The sequence below is a fragment of the Phaenicophaeus curvirostris genome, chromosome 2, assembly GCF_032191515.1.
Source record: "Phaenicophaeus curvirostris isolate KB17595 chromosome 2, BPBGC_Pcur_1.0, whole genome shotgun sequence".
Classification (NCBI taxonomy): Eukaryota; Metazoa; Chordata; class Aves; order Cuculiformes; family Cuculidae; genus Phaenicophaeus; species Phaenicophaeus curvirostris.
In genome coordinates, this window is record NC_091393.1 from 15,961,317 (window position 1) to 15,984,443 (window position 23,127).

General features: G+C 41.2%; 1 protein-coding gene across 4 annotated transcripts; it reads left to right on the forward strand.

Annotated features, from left to right (window-relative positions):
• Window positions 1–2,147: 2,147 nt before the first annotated feature.
• On the forward strand, window positions 2,148–22,889 carry ASRGL1 (asparaginase and isoaspartyl peptidase 1). 4 transcript variants are annotated; one of them, XM_069851438.1, is made up of 8 exons: window positions 3,410–3,424; window positions 3,501–3,639; window positions 4,061–4,303; window positions 9,435–9,577; window positions 12,504–12,658; window positions 16,964–17,082; window positions 19,007–19,117; window positions 21,785–22,889. In XM_069851438.1, exons 3-8 carry the CDS (start codon window positions 4,117–4,119, stop codon window positions 22,018–22,020), a joined length of 951 nt encoding a protein of 316 aa, XP_069707539.1. In that variant the 5' UTR covers window positions 3,410–3,424; window positions 3,501–3,639; window positions 4,061–4,116; the 3' UTR covers window positions 22,021–22,889. The 4 variants fall into 4 exon arrangements, with proteins under 4 accessions (XP_069707542.1, XP_069707539.1, XP_069707540.1 ...); XM_069851441.1 differs by lacking the exons at window positions 3,410–3,424; window positions 3,501–3,639 and adding an exon at window positions 2,148–2,235; XM_069851439.1 differs by lacking the exons at window positions 3,410–3,424; window positions 3,501–3,639 and adding an exon at window positions 3,689–3,958.
• The last annotated feature ends 238 nt before the right edge of the window (window positions 22,890–23,127 follow it).

Genomic DNA, 23,127 nt, shown 5'->3' on the forward strand with positions numbered 1-23,127 from the left:
GAGGGCCATGAAGCTGGTGAAGGGTCTAGAGGGGAAGTTGTATGAGGAGCAGCCGAAGTCACTTGGTCTGTTCAGCCTGGAGGAGACTGAGGGGGGATTTCACTGCAGTTTACTGCTTCCTCACAAGGGAAGGAGGAGGAGAAGTTGCTGATCTCTTCTCCTTGGTGATCAATGGTAGGACATGAGGGAATGGCAGGAAGATGTGCCAGGGACGTCTAATCTTTTGGTTAGCTATTAGGAGAAGGTACTTTACTCAGAGGGTGCTGGAGCGCTGGAACAGCTCCCCAGGGAAGCAGTCACAGTGCCAAGCCTGACAAGATTCAAGAAGCCTTTGGACAATGCACTCAAATACATGTTGTGAATGTTGGAGTTGTCCTATGCAGGTGATACTGACAATGCCAGCCAGAAAAAAAAAATCTCCAAGACTCATTTTTAAGTTTTAGAAAACAAGCACCCTTTATCAGGCCTGGGCAACATAAGGGAGTGATCTCCATCAATCCCCTGCAGTGAGACAAGAGCTGGGGACAGCCTATGTTCCCCACTTACATACGTATGTATAAATTTTCCCATAAATCTTATGCGTATTCTGTTACCTCACAAGAACTAATTTCAATGTTGTTATGAACTTCACAACAGTCAAATCTCTTGCTAATTTGGAGCTTTGGCTCCAGCTCTGACCTTGCGTTTGAGAGGGGGAAAGGCTGCAAACAGGTGATTGCAGAAGACACATCTGGTCAGCACAGATCACACTGAGCACAAAGAATCTTTAAAGAATGAACAATGTCTGGAGAAACACTGCTTGAAAAAAAACAACTCATGCTATCAGAGGGACGTGCTGTCTAACTTTCAAAAAATACAGTTATTTGGATGAAAAATAACTCTAATTTGGCTTAAATCAAAAGCACTCCACTTCCTGTAATAGCAACTGCTGCTTGCATCACAGGGGCAGGTGTTGGACTCGGTGATCCTTGTGGGTCCTTTCCAACTCAGGTCACTCTGGTGCTGTGACATCACACTCTGGTCCTGTGATGTCACAGTGTGGTTCTGTGACATCACACTCTGTGGTTCTGTAACGCCACACAGTGTGGTTCTGTGACGTCACACCCTGTGGTTCTGTGATGTCACACAGTGTGGTTCTGTAACATCACACAGTGTGGTTCTGTAGAGATTGTAGTTCTGTGATGTCACACAGTGTGGTTCTGTGAAGTCACACCCTGTGGCTCTGTAACGTCACACCCTGTGGCTCTGTGATGTCACACTGTGTGGTTCTGTGACATCACACTCTGTGGTTCTGTGACGTCACACCCTGTGGTTCTGTGACGTCACACCCTGTGGTTCTGTGATGTCACACAGTGTAGTTCTGTGATGTCACACCCTGTGGTTCTGTAATGTCACACAGTGTGGTTCTGTAGAGATTGTAGTTGTGTGATGTCACACTGTGTGGTTCTGTGATGTCACACAGTGTGGTTCTGTGACGTCACACCCTGTGGCTCTGTAACGTCACACAGTGTGGTTCTGTAACGTCACAGTGTGGTTCTGTGACGTCACACTGTGTGGTTCTGTGACGTCACACTCTGTGGTTTTGTAACGTCACAGTGTGGTTTTGTGATGTCACACGTTGTGGTTCTGTGACATCACACTCTGTGATTCTGTGACGTCACACCCTGGGGCTCTGTAATGTCACACATTGTGGTTCTGTGACGTCACACAGTGTGGTTCTGTGATGTCACTTTCTTGGGGTCCTGTGACGTCACACTCTGTGCTCTGCAGTCACTCTCTGTGGCTCTGTGACGTCACACCGCAGTCACCGCCCTCCCCAGCATCGATGCCCCGGAGCCTCCGCGGGAGCACGCGGCTCAGAACGCCTCCTCCCGCCTGCCAGCGCCTCAGCGGGTAAAGGAAACCGGGAAGGCCACGAGGTGGCGGCGCTCCCCGCCCGGGCCGGGCCGGTGCCTGCCCAGGCGTCGGGCGGAGCCCTGGGCCGGCAGGGCTGCGGGCCGCCATCTTGGCTGCGGGCACCCTCCGCGCGGGCGGGGCCGCCATGTTTTCTGAGGGCGCTTGGCGCCATGTTTGCTGAGGGCGCGGGCCTGCGGCGGCGGCGCCGCCGGGGAGCTGCCCGCCGGGCCCGCCCCGTCCCGGCCTGCCCCGGGAGCGCGGCCGGAGCGCCGCTCAGCTGCGGCGGTGGGGACGGGCAGCTCCGGCAGAGTGTTGTGGGGGGGGGGTCCCTCCCAGCAGGTGGGTGGGCGGGCGGGCGAGGTTGAGCGAGCGTGCGGGCGGCGGGCGGGGCGGGGCCGGGGCAGCGGGCGGGGCTGAGGCGGGACAAGGGGCGCGGGTAGAAAGCGGGCGGAGCGCCTGTCGCTATGGGCGGGGCTGGGTGTGTAGAGTGGGCGTGGTGGGCGGGGCTTAGAGTGGGGGTGGCAGTGAATTGGTGAGTTCGCGGGAGGGTCTCGGGGCCCTGAGTCACTGAATGGCGGGGGTTGGAAGGGACCTTTGAGATCATGGCTTTGGGGGATGGTGTGACTGAGAGCTGCCCTGCAGAGAAGGATTTGGGGGTGCTGGGGGATGAGAAGCTTGACATGAGCCAGTAATGTACACTCACAGCCCAGAAGGCAACAGTACCCTGGGCTGCATCGAAAGAAGCGAGGCCAGCAGGGCGAGGGAGGTGATTCTGCCCTTCTGCTCCTCTCTTGTGAGACTTTACCTGGAGTACCATGTCTAGTTCTGGCATCCTAAGCATAAGAAGGAGATGGAGCTGTTGGAGCGGGTCCAGAAGAGGCTACAGAGATGATTAGAAGACTGAAGCACCTCCCGTATGAAGACAGGCTGAGAGTGTTGGGTTTGTTGTAGACATAAGGAAGAATTTCTTCACCATAAGGGTGGTGAGGCACTGGCACAGGTTGCCCAAGGAAGCTGTGGCTGCCCCGTCCCTTGAGGTGTTCAAGGACAGGTTGGATGGGTCCTTGGGCAGCCTGATCTAGTGGGATGTCCCTGCATATGGCAGGGGGTGTGTAACTAGATGATCTTTAAGGTCCCTACCAGCCCAAACTATTCTATGATTCTATGATCATCAAGCCCAGCCATGCCTGTCTTCTAAATCACATACCTGAGCAACTTATCTGCCTGTCTTTCAAATCCCTCCAGGGACTGGGACTCCACCACTTCCCACTTCCTTTCAGTGCCTGAAAACCCTTTTGCTGCAGAAAATTTTCCTGATGTCCAATCTGAACCTCCCTTGGTGCAACTTGACCCCAGCCAATGCACTGCAGAAGCACAAGGTGCCAGAGATGCTCTGCCCAAGGGGTTGTCAGTAGGATCAAGGAAAGGCCATTGGGTTTTGTTTTTCACAGCCACTGAAAATTGCTGGCCCTGAGAACAGTTTTCATGCAGAATTTTCTATGTGAGGTGCCCTAGATTTCAGTGGCAGGTGAGACTCCTTCTCCTTTACTTTTTCTGGAAGCAAACCATTTTGGCCATCACCAAGCACTCCTTTCTGCTCACAGGAGGCCGTGAGCAGTAACAAGGAACTGTTGGCTGCCAGGTTTTAGTGTCTTGTTTTCCTGCACAAAGTACAAAGTTCCACAACAGGTCAGAGGTGTAAATCCAGGCAGCAGAGCTGGTTAAGCTGTTAACTCCAGTCAGGTCAGTTGCTTTTCTTGTCTCTGGTGATATTACTGTACTCGACCAACACAGCTACCCTGCTGGCACGAAGACCAGTTAGCAGGATCAAGGGTTACTCAGATTCCTTGTTCCCACTTAACTTGTAATATCACAAGACAGGGTCAAGCTGAATCATCAGACTGTAGAGTAACTTGGGTTGGAAGGAGCCTTTGGAGGCCACCTGGCCCAGCCTCTTGCTCAAAGCAGGACTGACCTCTAAGCTGCGCTGAGTTGCCTGGGGCCTGCTGCAGTCCAGACTTGAATTAGGAGCTCCTTTGCATGAGTACTCGCTTCCTGAAAGGTAGAATGTGAGCAGTCAAACTGACCATATCCATTCACTAACCTGCAGGTGTCTCTCCACGTGGAAAGGAACACATGCTAAAGACTTTTCTTTCCAAAACAGGCTAATTACGAGTAACCTGTGTGTGCAGCTGAAAGCCTTGGGAGGAATTTGGCAAGATGAAGCCTGTCATTGTGGTGCATGGTGGAGCTGGCCGGATCTTTAAAGAACGAGAAGAGGGAAGTCGTGCTGGTGTTGTCAGAGCAGCACTGCGAGGTTATGGTATCCTGAAACAGGGAGGCAGTGCCTTAGATGCAGTTGAGGAGGCAGTGCGATCAATGGAAGATGATCCTCATTTTAATGCAGGTAATTCCTCCAGAACTGAGTGGGTTGAGAATCATCATGTATTTCAATTATTATGCCCTGATGCTTCTTAAAGTGGTGGTTTGCATTTTCTTCATATTGCAGTGAAGTAAATACTGGTGTCACAAAATAATAATAATAAAAATAATAAAAAATAGCATAATAAAATAGCACGGTATGTACCACAGCTTCTTGTGAGCATACTTAGACTGATGAGTTATGCTTTTCTCATTTTTCAGTTATTTCACTTTTGTGCTGCAGCATTGCTGTTCTGTAAATCTTCTGTTACTTTGCTGCAGCTTCACTTTTACGATATGTACTCACTTCTTAATAGAGTATGTGTGTAGTTAATGTTCATGTTTAAGGCACTTGAACAAAGCTTCCAGCAATATTTAATCCTTAACACTTGCCTTGTGCCTATTGCTAGAGGAATATTATTCTTGGGGATTTACAGTGTTTTTTTCTTAGTTAATGATTGCAATTAGTGCTTTTGTAAATAATATTACAGAAGTAATGCAGTTGGTATATGAGTCATGAATTTATTCACTATGGGTTCATAACTGGGTTTCCTAACAATTAATGTAAATTAATGTTAATAGTTAAATATTTTTCTCCTCTTAATATGACCTCAAATTCATTATTTGGATGAATTAGAGTGAAAATATTTCCCCACTGCCACCAAGGTATGCCAGGAATGAATATGGAAAGGAAGAGCTGTCAGCATTCAGTGTTTCAGGTAGCATAGCTATTAGTTATGTGCGCACTAGTTTGCAGAGGGTCACTTGTTACTTCTCACCTTGTAACTGAGAGTGAAGGAGAGCTTTTGTTTGATATGAAACTTTCAGTGGTTTTTATTGACTTGGGTTGAACACCATGATTTTTAGAGGATTCAAGCTGAAATCACTTAGCAGACTTAGAGGTGTGGTGTATGCTATTATATAATTAACATCAGGATGGCATTCTCCCATTTAATTTTTACTTCTCTTCAACTGTTCTTCAAATCAGTCACTAACCTTTAAGACTTTGTTTTGCTCAGGTCCGGTCAATCAGTATCTCTTTGGCTGTCTTTATGCCTCTGGGTCATGTCTCAAAATATCTCCCTGGTGAGAGAATTCAGACTTGCTATTTAAAAAATGCCAGCTACTTTACGGCACAAAAGAATCCTAATTCTTGAGAAGCATCTCTTCAGTCACGTTCTGCCTGACATTAGGTGTCCATTGTTAATGTGTAAGCAACTTCAGACCTCATTGCAACTTCAGACCTCATTGGTCTCTATAACTACCTGAAAGGAGGTTGTGGAGAGGAGGGTGCTGGCCTCTTCTCCCAAGTGACAGGGGACAGGACAAGAGGGAATGGCCTCAAGCTCCGCCAGGGGAGATTTAGGCTGGACATTAGGAAAAAATTTTTCACAGAAAGGGTAATTGGGCACTGGAATAGGCTGCCCAGGGAGGTGGTTGGGTCCCCTTCCCTGGAGGTGTTTAAGGCACGGGTGGACGAGGTGCTAAGGGTTTAGTGTTTGATAGGAATGGTTTGACTTGATGATCCGGTGGGTCTCTTCCAACCTGGTTATTCTATGATTCTATGAAATTTAAAAGATTGTTTGCATCTCTTTCTTAATCATTCTATGTGAACAATTGCATACTTTCTTCATTTCTTATACAGTAGTTTTGATGGTTCTGTAAATCCACATTATTTAGATGGGAAATACATTGTATCTTAGTGTGACTCCCAGTGATGAAAGCTTACTTTACAATGATCTCTTTAGACTCATTTATCTAACTTGTACACCGCAGTCTGAAGCATTTGAGCGCTTACCCTAAGAAGGATCACAATAACTAGCAATATTCTGTGTTTTGCACACAAGTGTTTTTTTAACCTGTATATGGAATCCTGTCACTGATACTGCTTTACCTGAGCTGTCTCAGAGCATGCTGTCATTGACCTGACACCTGCAAGCAGTGTATGCTCCTCTAAGAATGATCATAACCTTTGAGGATAGGTCTTGAAGGGACATGGTTCAGTAGTGGACCAGTTGGACTCAGTGATCTCAAGGGTCTTCTCCAACCAAGAGATTCTGTGACCTTAAACTCTACCATATCCAATGACTGATAGACAGTTATTGCAACATTTTGCTTAACATACAAAGTGCCCTATGTGCTTGTGACACGCTTTTGCATGGTCTGAGGTCACATATTATACCTAGTTAAATTTATGTTGAATTATTCTTTTGTCTAGAGGTGTTTACTTCAGTTTGTTCTAACAATATTTATGCCTTATTTGTTATATAATAAATGAGCGATTTTTAGCAAAATTTGCTTAAACTGGACTTGAGCCATAAACCCTTGTTCAGTTTCAACTACACTGATCTAAATGGCAAGCAGTCTGGTAATCCCTTACAGATAGATCTAATTGTGTTAACACTTGCTAGGTACAGCTATTCTCAGTAGCTAGTGAAAATGAGCTGAAAGCTGTGTGAAGAGGGCCTTGATTAACATTCAGCACGTGGTATTTATTTTTCTAAAAGAAAATCAGTTTGACTGTAATATTTTCTAGGAAAATGGAGATATTCCTAAGAGACAACCATAACGATTGGGAGAAAGGGTCATAAAGATCAAGTTAGGAAAAAAATTTTCACAGAAGGGGTCATTGGGCACTGGCAGAGGCTGCCCAGGGAGGTGGTTGATTCATCTTCCCTGGAGGTGTTTAAGGCACGGGTGGACGAGGTGCTGAGGGGCATGGTTTAGTGTTTGATAGGAATGGTTGGACTCGATGATCCGGTGGGTCTCTTCCAACCTGGTTATTCTATGATTCCAAGTTGTGTCCTTGTTTGAATGATAGGATTTAGCCATGCTGTGTAGATACATCTTGATGTAGGCTTGGTGAAGGGGCTCAGAAGCTGTACTGTTGTCTAAAATTAACATTTTAGTGACTTGTGCTGCACAATGAAGTCATCAAGTTCTGCTTGTGAGAAGGAAGCAGCCTTGGTTATATTTCCCTAATGTGATCTCTTTTGACTAGCAGTATTAGCTGGCTTGGTGTGAATACTCCAGATACAAGAACTGTCATTGCAGTGATCCTTGCATACTCTGCCTCAGCTGAACAGGGAGCAGATCAATCAATCTGTAGATAGAAGGAATTGGAGTGCTCCTCTCAGTACCGCTACTGTGATTTGGCTCACATCAGACTCGTTTGTTATTTGTCACCTTAGATTTTCTGTCTTCTATTGTTTCTCTGGGTTTTTTTTTTGTTTTTTTTTTCCTAGCCTGTTGCTTCACAAGTGAGCCAAACCTTTTTTTGTTTCAGTGCTGCTGCCGGTGGCTACCATGGCCTCAGAGGCAGGTGGTCCCTACCTATCGTGCTGGAAGGCAGGGGAAAGGGCAGCCTGTAACCACATTGGAAGTATTGATCTTGCCTCAGATAACCTCAAATTTAGTGTCTAGCCTTGCCATGGTGTGCAGGTTCTCACAGTGCTCAGTGGAATGAGAAAGGATGGCTATACAGCTCTCTGAGGCAATCTAGATGAATTGTTCTTAGAGGGCACGTGTCTCTCTTCACCAGCTGTAGAAGAAGGTTTTTGTAGGAAGCTGCCTTTGACTACGGGGCTACAGGAACTGTCTGCAACTGTTTTCCGCTCAGGAAATTTTTGGAAATTACAAAATATGTCCCACAAGAGGTGTCCAGTAGGCATAGGATAATATTAATGAAGTGATGAAGGGAGCTGATGGAGCTTCCCCCGGAACCACAGTTCTGGTCGCTGATAGTTTAGAAGGGGATATCCTAGTTCTAGTGGGAATTTTGTCATCAGGGTGTAGAGAGCCTACCTTGTCAAAGGAAGCTAGAAGAGTTTGGCAGGGTTTATCTAAGAAAACAAAGAAGACTTATTCCTTACACCAGCATAAAGGAGAAGCTGGAAGAATGATGTTAATACGGGTGGCACAAGGCAGTTACCTGTAAGCTCTTTACAGATCAGTGTAGTCTAGAATTTAATACATTGTGAATGATGCAGGACTGAAATCTGGGATAGCTTATGCAGTCAAAGACAGTCAAAAAAAAAAAACTTTGTGGGGGCATGTCTGTATGTAGCAGGGGGAGTTTGGGGGATTACAGGAGGAGGATTACAGGATTTTGTTGCCTTCTGTAACAGAGGATTTAACTTCATATATTCAGGTCTGAAGTACATTGGTGTAGGAGTCTTGTGTCGACAGCTATTAACAGTGGTTTCTGACCTGCTTTAATATTGGTGTAACAGAATTAAACCTGGTTTAGCTCTGTACAATGCTCGAGTCTCTACCTGAGCTACTGTGTAAGTCTGCAGTGGTTTGATTTGGGTTTTTTTTTGCTTCATTTTAGTCTTCTCCATCCTTATTAGCAAGGTTTGTGCACTTGATGACTTAAAACTGATTATTCCCCTGTGATACAGTTATTTTCATTATTAAAAAAAGCCCCTATTTGCATTGTCTCATTTTGTATCTCATTAATTTTCAATTAGGTTAGTGATAGCACTGATAATTACAGAAGAAAATAACTACCCAACATTTTATTACTACTTTTTCTTTTCAATCCCTTTATCTACTTTTTTTTTTTATTTGGTAATTAAGAACTCATTATTTCAAGGTTTTGTTACAATAGTGACTGGGCATTTTCATTCCAGTCCATAAATTTTGGCAGTTGCTTGGAGTGCTATATGACATCAATCTGTTGATAGGATTGAACGCTGTACTATTTTGTTGGGTTATATTTTATCCTCCTTTGGAAGAACTGTAAAGGTAAAATAGTTTTATGTGCACATGAAGTGATCTAGGGGATAAAGAATTCTGCTCCTGATTGTTTGTCATTTTAACTTTCATACCTAGTACATCATTTTGGATGGGACGGGAAGTGGTTTTTATCTTTCAAAAATAAAACTCAGTTTTAAAGTAGAGCTCAATGTTGTACCCTGTGAGACTTCTAGTAATAGTTGGACTTCGTTGTTATACTCAGCAGTGTTTCTGCTGTTTTGTTTGTATTCAGGAGATACTTTCAATAAGTCAGACAACCAGCTGGGAAATAGAAGGTTTGCTTCATGAAATCTAATAATTGAATTACCCAATGGTTAGCACTGAATGACTTTTTTTTTTTCCCCTTTGGTCTTCAGGCTGTGGATCTGTTCTAAATGAAAAAGGTGAAGTAGAAATGGATGCTATTATTATGGATGGCAAAAATTTAGACTCTGGAGCAGTATCTGCAGTTAAATGTATAGCAAACCCCATAAAGCTTGCTCGACTTGTCATGGAAAAGGTATGCTGAATATATACTTGAATATAAAACTTTTTTTTCGCTTAGAACAGCATCTTGATATGTTTCAATGGTGATGTTTGTGTAGTGCTTTAAAGAAGGAAGGAAGTGAGAAGTAGATGGTAGTGTTTGGAAACTGTGATCATGACCATTAAGAACTTTTATTTTAAGTGGTTTTGAGAATGCTATTTTTGATACCGTTAAGGAAACCAAAGTCCTTCTATGCAATTGAAGGCTCAAGGAGAAATTGGCCTATAGGTTTTGATCTTCTGTAGCTCAGATGGTGTTAAGATCTTAGAGGGTTTTTTGTCCACTTGTTCTTTTCGGACAGCTTTATGCTGTCACTGAGTCTTCTGCTTGATTGTGTAAAATTAAAGACAGATAATGTACTGTTGACCTTGCAATGACATAATATTTGGCCATGTAGCACAGTCTTATGTTGTTCTAAGTAGCCCACTCCATTGTGACCTAATCAGATGGTAGCCTTAGTGCAAAGCCAGGTCTTCCAGAAGTAGAAGATAGCCTTAGAACCATGGAATTATTATTATAATATATTATATCATTATATTATATTATAATATTATATTTTTAGAATATTATATTGGACAAAGGAGAGTTTAGCTTAGAACATAGACTTTTCAAGGCAAAGGTACAAACTTTTTCTGTGCTCTTTGCACTGCAAGCATTGTTAAATGAGGAACAATGATGAACTGAATTTCAGGCCAGCTGCAGAGATTTGGAGGATTTTTTCTTCCCTGTTTCCCATGAAATTAGCTAAACTTGCCAACATTTGTTGTTTGTTAGTAAGATCTCTGCAACCCTTTCTTTCTTTTTTTTTTTTTTTTATCCTTTTGGATTACTTTGTATAAATGTGTCCCAGGAAAATGTGGCGCTTAAGTAAGTTAGCAAACATATTCATGAAACTGTGCTATCATAGAAGCTTATTCCCCTATATGCAAGTATTTCTTGTTTATGCAGCTTGGGAGGTGGCTGTGTTATCTGAATCTATATGTGGAAGGAGATCCCTTGGAAAAGTTTTAAAAACTTAACTTCAGGTTTTTTTACGATAAAACTTTATTCTTTTTAAACTTTTTTAAGGGGTGATATAGAGTCTTAATTGCTGAAGAAAGCGAGTGATGGAAGACACAGCCTTTGGATATCAAAGAAAAGTTCAATATATTTCCTAACAATAAAACCAACTCCAAAACCAGCTTGAATTGTTGGATCATGGCTTCTGGTGGTTTAGTGGCAGAGGGGGGCAGTATTGCACAAAGAAGTTACCTTTCAAGAGGGAAGAGCACTAGAGATTTGTTAGAAGTAGGTAGGTCTTTATTGGCTGGTAACATCACTCAGCACATAAGCTTATTGGCCACTCTTTCCCTTATGTGGAGGACTTTCTTGTAGTCCTTAGGTTTGTTCCCTAAAGCAATACTTTAATGAAATGAGGACTTGATTTGTCAATAAAAAGGACATTTAAATTCTCAAAAATGGTTGCTGTCAAGGCCACTACATGCGTGAATGGCTGTTCGAGGTCATATCTGAAGTGTAGTTGTTTCCTGCTTGTGTAAGCAGCTGAAAGGTTAGTGCAGAGGCTGTAAAGCAGAGCTGTCTGTAGTTTCAGAAAAGCTTCTCTCAAATCCTTCAAAACAATGCAGTGCTATAGGTTGGTCATGGTAGTGCTTGCTTGCCATTGCTTTAGAAACCAGTGCTAACTTGATGGTTTGCAACATCTTAAAAGTCTGAAACTTTGAGACTGTAAATGTTCTGTGGAAACCAGCATGACCCAGAAATACACATCCTCTGGTGTCCTCGCTTCAGGCTGCGAGCAGAGTGTGTGCCACTGTGGTCTCCCACTTGGCTCTGCAGGGCTGCTGTCTCCAGCATCATGTGGTTCTACTTTTTGGACCTCTACCTTTTAATACTTGTGTTGTGCCACTGCATGGACATAAAAGCTTGCTTGAAGTTAGCTGCTGTGCTCTGAAATGACTTCATGCTGTACTGTCAGACGACAGCTCCTCCAAAACCTTCCTGGGCTTAATGAGCAATTAACAGCTGTGTAGTGGTCCAAGAAGTTGGTGGTTATTTTTGGATGCAGATTTAAAATTAAAACAAAAAAAAAACAACCCCCAAATTTTAGAGCTCCTACTGAAGTATAAGGATTTAATGAATCGTTTATCTGGCAGGTTTCTCTAAAATAGGAATTAACCAAGCTATACAGACTCTGAAGCATGGAATTAGCCAAGGTTGTTGACTTAAAATCTGTTCTAAGTGCTGTGCTAAATAAAGGAATAAAAATAGAGCTTCTGCAAATGTTGTTTAGAAGACAGCAAACATTTTTGTCAAATGTGTGAGAACAATATTCTATTCTTAAATTTGAAATTCTAGGTCTATGACAGCAGCAGCTAGTTGAAGGAAGTATTTAAAATAAAATGGTTCAACTGATGTTAAGAAACACTTTAGTGTATGATATTTACATTTTGGGGTTATTTTGAGGTGAAGTACCTTCGAATAAAACAAATTTATTTACCATTCTTTCCTTCTGACTAGAATCCTTCTAGATTTCTTAATTAACTGGACGAAACAGTTAAATAGTGATTTGGTGGCTGACTGGGAACAATACAAAGAAGTTGCGTGCAAATTAGCAAAAGAGCAATTTTACTATTTTTTCTTTTCCCATTATAAGTCTTAGACAGATAAATGCAATTCTTTTCTACTAATGATGAGAGTTTGTATCTGTGTTTTGGAGAGCTGAAAATATTTTCAGCTAGGGGAAGAAGATACAGGCACAGAAATCTAGAAAGTTTAAAAATAAAACAAAACTTGGAATTCTGCTTGTCCAGATACTTCTAAAAATAAAGTGATTATACATAACTGCTCAGTACAAGACAAAACAAGAATTGTCAATGAATCTCTTGTCTGTCTTCTGCAGACGAAGCACATGCTGCTGACTGACCATGGTGCACACCTGTTTGCTCAGGCCATGGGTATTCCTGAGACTCCAGGGGAGAAACTCATAACAGAGAGATCCCGTGAGAGATGGAAGAAGAACCTCGAGCCAGATTCCAACCCCGAGGAATTTCAGAAGTAGGGGTTTTGTAGAATATTTTTTCTTTGTAAATTAAGGTAATAGTTTGCGCTGTCAGTTAAAAACAAACCCACAAACCCCCACCAAAGGAAAATCAAAGCTTGAGGGCTAGTTTTCAGAACTGATAACACTTCTGTTCTGAGTGTTACATGGTTTGATACAGTATTCACATTTCACTCAGTGAAAGTAATGAAAAATCAAGCTTTCACTGAATTTACTCAAGTGTAAGTGACTGGGACAAACTTGTCAATACTTAAGATTGTCGGTCACTTTGACATAGCATAGGTTTTGTGGCATTAGTGGAGGATAAAACTAGAATTTGGTATTGCTCTTAAAATTGCAGAATCACAGAATGTTTTTGGTTGAAAAAGACCTTTAAGATCATCGAGTCCAACAATCAATCCAGCCTTGCTAAGTCTGCCACTAGACCATGTGCCCAAGTGTCTTTTAAACAACTGCAGGGATGGTGACTCAACCACCTCCCTGGGCAGCCTATTCTAATGCTTGGCAACCCTTTCAGTAAAGAAATTCCATCTAACATCCAACCTAAATCTCCCCTGATGCATCTTGAAGCTATTTTCCCTTGTCCTGTCACTAGCTACCAGGGAGAAGATGTTGTTGTGACCCATGTGCAGGACCCGGCACTTGGCCTTGTTGAATCGAGTCAATGAAAACAAACAAAGAAACAAGCAAAGAAACAAAACCCAAAATGCAGAAGATGATCTTGATTAAGTAGATAATCAGATTTGCCTTTGAACTGGAAACAACATCAGATTTTGACCAGTTACAACTCCTGAGTGCTGATTGTGGCTGTTGATTATTGTAGGTAGGAAATAAAAAACTGAGCAAGAAGTTCAGTGTAGTGGTGGGTGTGAAAAGAGATGCTACCTGATAGTATCACACAATATCACACAACTGCAAAAGGAAGGTCACTTGAAAAATAAGTCTTATATGAAGTAGAGAGGAAGTTGAGGTGGACAGGAAAGAAAGAAAGACCATCAGGTGTCAAAAATGTTTTTTATGCCTGTGAGGTAGGCATAAATAATAAATTCTTTTGAGCTTCCGTTTGTATGTCAGTGCTTGTGGCATAGGAAAACACTATTACATTACATAAAAGCTGTGTTACATGTAGTTCATCTCTTCTGTGAAATAGCAGTAATGAGAGAAGTACAGTTGAAGAATTTGCAGATCAAGGCGAGGAAATTTCTTCTGTGGGCAAGTTAATTAAAGTCCATTAAATGAGGCTCTGAGCTATGAGTTATATGTTACTTCCACTAAATTGCTAGAAGAAAAAGCAAATCCATGAGGCAAGTGTAAATATGATCTTGTAAACAACGTGAAGTTGTTCCTTGACCATAAGGTCTCCGTTGTAGTTCATCTTGTATCCAGCAGAAGTTTTCTTTTGATCTATGGTCTCTCCAAGGACTGTGTAGTATTAAATTCATTGCGAAGAATTTTGAGGATGGCATAGCCCCTCCTTGATCTCCTGTATATTAAGTTGCAATGGCATGGCATCAGAGTCTCCTTTCATTCTTTGTAACTGCATAGTTTATGTTTTTTTTTCTTATAAGAGTGTTAGGCATTTCTAAAATATCTGATAATTGAAGGGCTCAAGACTTTTATTGTCTTAGCCACGTTGTCCTTTTTCTGACAACCCTAAATGTCAGCACAAATTCACAAAACTAAACAGGTCTGTTTTAATGGAAGCCCATTTTCTCCTGTACCGTATGTGGAATGTTCTTTTTCCCTGTTATGTCCACAGTGGTTATGCAGAAGCTTGCCTGAGGCGAACAGGCAGAAGTTGAAGTAATAAAGTATTAGTCAGAGGCAACGTAATACCAGATCATACTGGGAATTTGAAGCTCCTCTAGTCCTAACAATGTTGGAAACCTTGGCAGTACACAGCTTCCCAGGCAAAGTTCAGTGCCTGGAGAAGAAACCTTTCTTTTCTGCTGGTTAAAAGCTTGCATTGATTTATATTAAAAGCCTATAATTCCATTGCTTGTGCAACATGGCATCTTGTATACCTTTTGCCAAGAATAAAGTGTGATTTGTTTTGTTATAAGTCACTCACTCCAAAAATTCTCACCATGCCCTTGTCAAGAATTGCTGGAGATTGCCTGAAAACCCATGGAAAGGGAGTTGAGTCTGGCCATAAAGTAGCAGATAGGCTACTAGTCTCTCTGTGAATCACAATGCGAGAGTACCTTGAGGAGGTATTAACTAGGACCTCGATAGCAATTGACAGAAAACCCTACTTCCAATGCAGGGCTGAGAGACAAGATAGCAGATGCTTTGTTAGTTGAGCGGGGACAGAAAAGTACATTTAACTTCATGGTTAACGAAACATTTGGATGAAGGGGAATGAACACATCCAAGCAATCCATTCTCTCATGATATGTGTAGTACATAATGCTTAAATGAACAAAATCATTAGTACTAATGCTATCCTCTGGTACTCAACAGTTACTTGTTGAGATTCTTACTACTATCACTAATGATAGATGATTATAATATAGTATTTCCAGTTTTGCCTGCCTTAGTGATGTTTTTGAGTCAGCTAGCTGTGCAACAGATTGTTAAATCTTATTTTCCCGTGTTCCGAAGATGAACAAAGAAAACACATGACATTGAAGCAATAAAATGTTTAAAGGGACAATAAGAAAGAGAGTGTAGTTCTCCGTTTGCTGTACTCTAAGTAGGGTATGTCAAGCATTAATTTTATTGCTGATTGAGCTCTTGTACCTAAACAGGTAGCAGTTCTGTGTGTGATCTGTTTACTTTTGCTTTTCTCTCCTTATAGTTGCTAAAGGTAAATACATACCTAGGAAACTAGATCCGAATGCAATTTTCTTAATTTCTCAGGAGGATGTAACTTCAGTTGAGTGAAGGGTGCCACATGATATGCAAGAGAGTAGAGAGTTTACTAATATACTTTTCAGCAAATCATTTGTAACAGATGGATGGGTGGGAAGCCCATCTGCACCATTATATCAGTTTGAGATAAGGTCCGTCTCCACATAAATGTCAAAGCATTTTGTGAGGCCAGTGATTCATCAGTCAACTTTGAATTGCTGTGAATGAAATGTAAGGACTGACAGTATGGTATTTTATGTAAGCAGGAAGGAGCAGCAAGTTGGTTCTCTGAGAAACTGACTGTGGGTTTCATGGTACACAAAGACTTTGACTTAATTAGATTTTGGAGGGGGGATATAGAGGGACCCTCACCAGTCCCCAGGCCACTTCCAAAGGTGGTGTTGTTCCAATTTCCTCTTGGGCAGTTCCTTGAAGGATTGTTACAAATTCTTTTCCTGTGTGGCAGAATTTACCTTTCCTAGCCAGATACTGTTTTATGTTCCTACACGAATTGCCAAGATTGGAATATGTGGACACTCAAACTGTTGCTTCTTAGTAATGCCTTGCTTCTCAGCACAGCAACCATTACAGTAAGTTACAGTAGCATTTTTTTTCTGTGGGTATGAATACACATATATATTTTGAGCAGCCTATTTATATGACTTTTTCGTGCTGAAGAAATAAAGCAGTAGTTGAGACTTGTATTTTTCTCAGTGCATGAACATTTTTAAGCTGATGTGTGGCTTCAACGGATTCTATTGGCCCAGTGATTTAAACCTCAAGATTGCTTAGCTACAGAGTACAAAGACAAAGATATGTATTAATGATGCATTGTGAGCAATACTTGCTGAAAGGCACATAAATAACCGTTCTTTTTGTGGCATTCAAACATTTAGGGGAATAAGGAAGAGGAAAGAGGAGGAACAGGAAGGAGATGATTCAGTGCCTTCATAACATTACTCTCCTTTTCTGTATTCACTTGTTTACGTGCATTGTCATTAATAATTCCGGTTAACCTCCTGTTGAAACAGTGGAGACAATTCTTGCGTCTTTGAGTTGCTGGTTAGGGGAAAGTTGTGTCACGTGTGTCACTGCTGAAAAACGACTCCAAAGTTATGATGGGTAGGAATATTCCTGCCCTGTGTGCTTGTGTTTGTGGGTCTTTTTCTTTCCTAAGTTGATGCTTCCGTTCTATGAAGGTAAACAAGTCATGGAGGGAGATAAAAAAAAAAAAGGTGTTTTCTGCTCTATTAAATTTAAAGCTATGAGAATTGTTGCGTATTGCTTGTTATTTTTGTAATGAGAAGCATGGTAAAAAATAGCTTTATGATAAGCAGTAATTTTTTTGCAGCAATCTGTTTTTTAAAGCTACCTGGAAAATAAATGCAACATGCTTTGGCAGGTATGCTTTAATTCTGTCTAATTTTGTGAACTGTATTTCTTGGCAGAGACCTTGGAACTGTCGGTGCTGTTGCTATAGACTGTGAAGGAAATGTAGCTTGCGCAACATCTACTGGAGGACTCTCTAATAAACTGATTGGTCGGGTTGGTGACACAGCATGCATAGGTATGGGGTGTGGGATCTTGCCTCTCATTTCTGTAGGCACCTCGTTTAAAGAAAGAAAAAAAAGGAAAAACAAAAAGGTATTACACATTCTCCTTTTCGTTAAGAAACTCAAATACTGGTACATCTGAAATGGAGGTCAAACATTCAAACGTATCAATGCTCAAGCTCCTTAACACAGCATGGGGATTGCAAGTAAGGATTGGGAGCAGACATGTGGTGCTGTCATTATTATCATCATCTAGCACTTTTCTGTCTGGAAAATGGGGATGGAATTTTTTTTCTCTGTCCTTTCCTGAATGCTAACTTTTTTTTTTATATAATGTGTTTCCTTTCTGTTCATTCTGATAATGCTCTCCTTTTGTACATCCACACTTACAGCTAAGTTAAAAAACATAGCCTGTTCCATACTAATGTGCCATTTGCTTGATACTTAAGGAAGTAGGTGTAATTGTAATTACTGTTCGTTATATCACTGAGCCAGAATTGAAAAATGACTGGCAACTTTGAGTAAATTTCTCTTTTTAGAGAGCCCTGATAAGACTGTCTCATAGCCTAATAGATGCAGTGTGGAATAAAGGAAATATTTTAAGAGATCTCTTATCCAAGTATAAAGAGACACGTGAAATCCTTTCCCCAGACTTGTTCCTCCCATGGGGCAGACTTGCCATTTGGTTGCTCCGGGGTTCTACCACATAGCTGGGATTTGGAAAAGAATTATTTTTAGTAAAACACGTTCCAAACTCAAATAGCACTGCTGTTGGCAGTACATGATTATTATAAAACCAACAGTAACTTTCTCTCGCACCCTGAGTTGCTAATATTTTGGTACCCTCTGTGTTTTGACTGTAATTCTCAGCTTCATTTCTGACTGCAAATACCCTTCTCTTATGTAGACCCTGTTCAGGGCTCCTGTCGTATGGGATGTAGGACTGTGAAAGACGAGTGAAATCTGGCACTGTTGAGCTTGTTGCTTGAAACTTCTGCTCTTACTAGACATCTGCAGGATTGGATACAGAAATGCTAGCTGTCCTTTTACATAGTAGAGCCTTTTGAAAGGGGGCTTTGACAGACTGATTGTGGTAATGTTTTTCCTCGTGTAAATTGGGGTCTGATCTGACCAAGAAAGTACAGAAGGGAAGGAACTTTGGTTGCTCTTAACATGCCTCTTTCCCCTCCCTCAGTACCTTGTTTATAATGCTGTGGTGTGCTCCTCCTCTGCTCCTTGGAAATATTTTTCTTAGGAGATGTGCTAGAAACATGGGTGTTGAGCAAACAGAATCTTGGTGGAGAACAGAGTTTGGAATGAGCCCGCAAAACAAGGATGATGGGAGGGGAAAAAACGGTGGGAGGGAATGAGAGTTCAACAGAAGAAACATTCTGCTAGTGGCGAGGACTTGCAAAATTCTTCAGGGGTGCTTTATGATGCTTCATTAGAGCCCAGGCTCTTCAAATCTCTTGCCTGCTTTTGCGGGTAAGTCCCCCTTAAACTGGTCAGTTCACCAGTGTCCTCATGAGATCTTCCTTCATATGTTCTTAGTTGGTAATGTAGCGTGACCTGGGGTTCTGCATCCCATCGCAAGATTGCTGATCCTCAATATACTGTCCCTTTCTGTTCCAGAAATTGCCCATCCCTGTGAAGTGTTGCCCTGCTTGTGCTTCTTGTGCCACAAGCAGATCTCTGGTCTTCTAGCTCTCATAACCTGGCAGCTGACTTCATCCAGCTGTTGTTGATCATTTATTTTACTTTTCAAAATGAGGCAGAAATGAGAAAGAAGTTGGTTACTGGCACTTTGCTCTCAGAAGTGCACTGAAAGGCCAGACCTTTAGGAAGAAATGTTTGGTACCTATTTTAAACAACGCAGAGCTTGTCAATTGTATTACAGATTATTGCCTTCTTTTTTGTTTTTTTCTCCCCTCTGAAAAGGAAGCGGAGGTTATGCTGATAACTGTTCCGGTGCCACTTCAACCACAGGACATGGGGAGAGCATTATGAAAGTGGTCTTAGCCCGACTGATCCTCTATCACATGGAGCAAGGTATATTCCAAACTTCCTGTAAGCTGAAATAATGAAGATAGGAAACATTGCATAACGACAGGTTTCAGTTTATGTACTATCATCTGAGAACAGTTTTCAGAATAGTTGCTCCCAGGGGTATGTGGATGGGTCACCTCTCTTTAAAAACAGAAAAAAGTACTGAAGAATTAATAAAGCTAACATAGGCTTAAGTGGACAGAAATATCTATGCTGCTTGATGTTTAATCACGCTTTAGATCAACGTACATTGATGACATTGTTGTCTACTTAGTTTAACCGAAGTTCTATTTAATAATTTTTTCCTAATTTCAAACTAAAATTTTGTGAATAAAAATAGCAAACAGTTAAAAGCAAGATATTGTAAAGAAGTAGTAGAGGAGTACTAGAGGTAGATAATCAAAGCAGAAATAAGAAAGCATAGAATGTCACCTTTCTAACCAACTGTAATAGTTTTTGTTTTAACAACTCTGACTATAGCAACAGAAATGCTTTTACAACATTTTAACTATGATATAAATTTTCACTTTGTTTTGGAAAAAGTACTAAACTAATAACTGGGTGGGTATGTGGTAAACAGCTGACACAGTATGTCTTATGTGACTGTAATATAATCTGACTGTGGGATGACCCTTTGGAGCTTTACCTTCATGAGTTAGTCTGTCATCTAAACCCTTGATTATATTACAGCCTGTAAACATAGCCAGACAACATACTTGTATTGCATGCAGTTGAAGAACCATTAATATAGATATCACCATTATTTTTAGAAAGCCATAGCTTTTGGGCAGTACAGTGTAACTTGCTTTGAGGTCAGCCGAACTGGAAATAGTTGGAAAACTTTCAATTTACATTTTCATTGGAGAAGTAGGAAGTAGAGGGACAAGATACAGCTGAGAATGGTTTTGTTATGCTTTTTAGAGCTGTTTGCGTATAATGGGTGCATTTCTTCATAAATCACTTGGCTGACATGATAGTTTCAGCATAAAATGCAACCTACAGGTTATCTCCCAAAGCTGTGACATTTTATGTTCTCCCCTTTCTCTCTATACTATGTCCCTGGCCATGCAATTTGTGAATGGCCTTCTAAGCTCCATATAGTCGAAACTGTGTAAAACCAGTTTCTTCTCTGGCTTAAAGTGAACTACATTGCAAAATCTATGCATTGATAGAAGTTATCTGGATTGTGATAAATCAGTATGGAAGGGAAATGAGGCTATTTTTTTAAAAAGATAAAAAGAAAAAAAGAAAATTAACCCACATGTGTGCATGTTTAATTGGTTTGCACTTGCTCGCCCTGCCTGTACTTGCTCTACCTTCATTCGTCCTGCACAGAAGTATAACTCAGCTGCCAGGAAAATATGTCAACAATAGACTGACTTCTCCCCCCACAGCCCGCACCCTTCAGCCCCTCATGTTTCCATGAAGGCGCTGAAAACAAACCCTCAAGTTACAATAAAACTTTTGAGTCCTTGAATGGTCAACTGAAGTTGTGTTTTTAAGAACAACTATGGAGCTCTTCCATAATTCTGTTCAGCTGTTCAGTAATTCATGTAGTAAATATCTTCTTTGCAACCAGTGCTGCAAAATTTACTTTCGTATTTCAGGAGTGAATTGCTTTGCCAGTCTTAACAGCTGCTGGAATCTCTGTCTTATGGTGGCAGCTGTTGTCTTGATGAAAAATCAAGCAGTGAAATACTGACCCTTTGAAGTCAGCGCCACTGACTTGAATAGTCACAGTGTCACCCGTAACGTCAGAGAAAGGCGCTTTATCCTGTCAGTCACCAGGGCTGTGAATAATTCTGACTCTGGTGGTTTTGTTTGATTTTAACTCAAAATTTGCAGGGAAGGCATGAAGGTCAGGTTTTGTTCTGCAACTTAAGCTGCATAACATTACTTGTGTATCTTAGAACAATTAGGTCGAGCCAACTGCATTCCTGAATATATATTCCAACTTGTAGTGAACAGATATTCTGCGGCTATTACAGGTCTGTGTGTATGATATACACATTCACTTTGATTTATGCAGAAAATATTTATGTTAATACGAATTAAGTGTAAAGAAAAGATAAAGTTTCTTTGCTGGCCCTTTCTCTGCTGTCTAGTACATTGAGTTCTCATCTTGCCCGATACTTTCAGAAGTTTCTGGACGAGTAATGCTGATATCTGCCTTTGATAAATTATGAGAATGTGAAGTACGTGCTTTGAGCTCCACTGCACTCAGTGGACTTCAAATGTAGGCGATGACTGAAATTTTGGATTGTTTTCATGTTGTTTTTTTTTCAAATTGTAAACCTTTTAGACCCAGCTTGTGACGAGCCTTTGATGGAAAGCTTGGAGACTGGTATTTTTCCCTTCAATTGATGGCATAAGAAATGTTGTGTCTTGAACATAGAGTTCGTGAGTTGGTCTGTATCAGACACTGGAACTGAATTACAATCTGAAGCTATTTAAATCCTGTCTTTGTAGCAGCACCATAGCATAGCAGCTATTATCTCCTGCTCAGAGCCTTCCTATAAACAGTCCCTTTGCTACACTGGAAACTTCTTGCCAATTTAGTTGAAGGAGGAATTAATTTTGCTGGCAGAATGGGGAGGGGCGAAACTTGAAGGAAATTTTAAAACTTAATTCAAGACAGAGACCTTGAAGTTCTCTTGTTCTTCTTTACAGGAATGTCACCAGAGATGGCTGCTGACACTGCATTAGACTACATGAAAACACGAGTTGGGGGGCTGGGGGGTGTCATTGTTGTGAACAATTCAGGAGAGTGGGCAGCAAGGTTCTCCACCAAGCAGATGTCATGGGCGACTGTGAAGGATGACCAGCTGCATTATGGGATTTATGCTGGGGAGAGATATACAAAGCCTGTTGATGAAGCACTTGCATCTGAAAGTGGGAGATTGTGAGATTGAGGAAACATTGACTGAGGAAGAAAGAAGGTCTCTAGTTTTTGCTGGAATTTCATTGTTCTGAAGGTTCTCTATTCTTTTGATTGGTTCAAATTGGCATTGTCTCACCTACAGTCAAAATGAAATCTGGACATGGTTCTTCAGTGGTCATGGATATATGTATAGTTTTATTAATACCTTTGGCAAGTCAGGAGATCCTCTTTTTCTGGATAAGAAAGAGAACACGCATTAGGTTTATTGGTTAGTATTGGTTACTCCTACATTAAAGGGAGCCTGATTCCTCGGTATTAGAGGAATTCCTTCCCATGCCTGTTCTCAGAGGCTGCTGCCAGGATGAGTTGAGGTGAATACCTATTAATTAAAAACTGAATTTTGACAAATGCATAATTCTCCAGTCTTTTCAGCAGTCATCCCATGATTACAAAGTGCTAACTGTCAGTGAACTGCCACCAAACAGCAGCGAAGAGTTAAGAGTACATCATTGTCACAGGCTTGAGGTAACTGTCAGGGGAAATAATAATGAAGTAAAGAAAACAACTTTTCTCCAGAGATGGGAAATGTGATGCTTTCTAAGGAGTCCTGTTTTATTCCATTCATTGGTATCAGGCATACAATTAAAAAACAGAGACCACAGTAAAGTGGGCTGCAAATCTTCAAAGTGTAGGTGGGGTATTATTGACTTAATATCTGCGGTAGTAATAAAGAAGGTCATGGTTTCAATAAATATAAATAAACCAGCAATTTTTACTAAAATGCAAAGGTGATAGGCACCTTGAGACAGAGAGATGATGATTAACTGGAAAAATAATTACCTAAATTGAAGTGATAAAAGCAAGCTGTACTACAATAAAACTGCATGTTAATAAGCTTCTTGTGTGAAGTCCGAAATGTTTTCTGGAGATTTTTTTTTTTTTAAGAATTGATGTTCTGCATTACCTGAAATACAGTTTCTTCATTAAGATTCTGTATTTTTAAAGGAGCAAAATTTATTTTTCCTATTTTCTGACTTAACTACAGAATATTTTTCTGTTAAAACTATAGAATAATTCTGTGGATTTTAGCTGGTGACTAGGTTTCCCACGAGGACAGATTTATATGCTATAA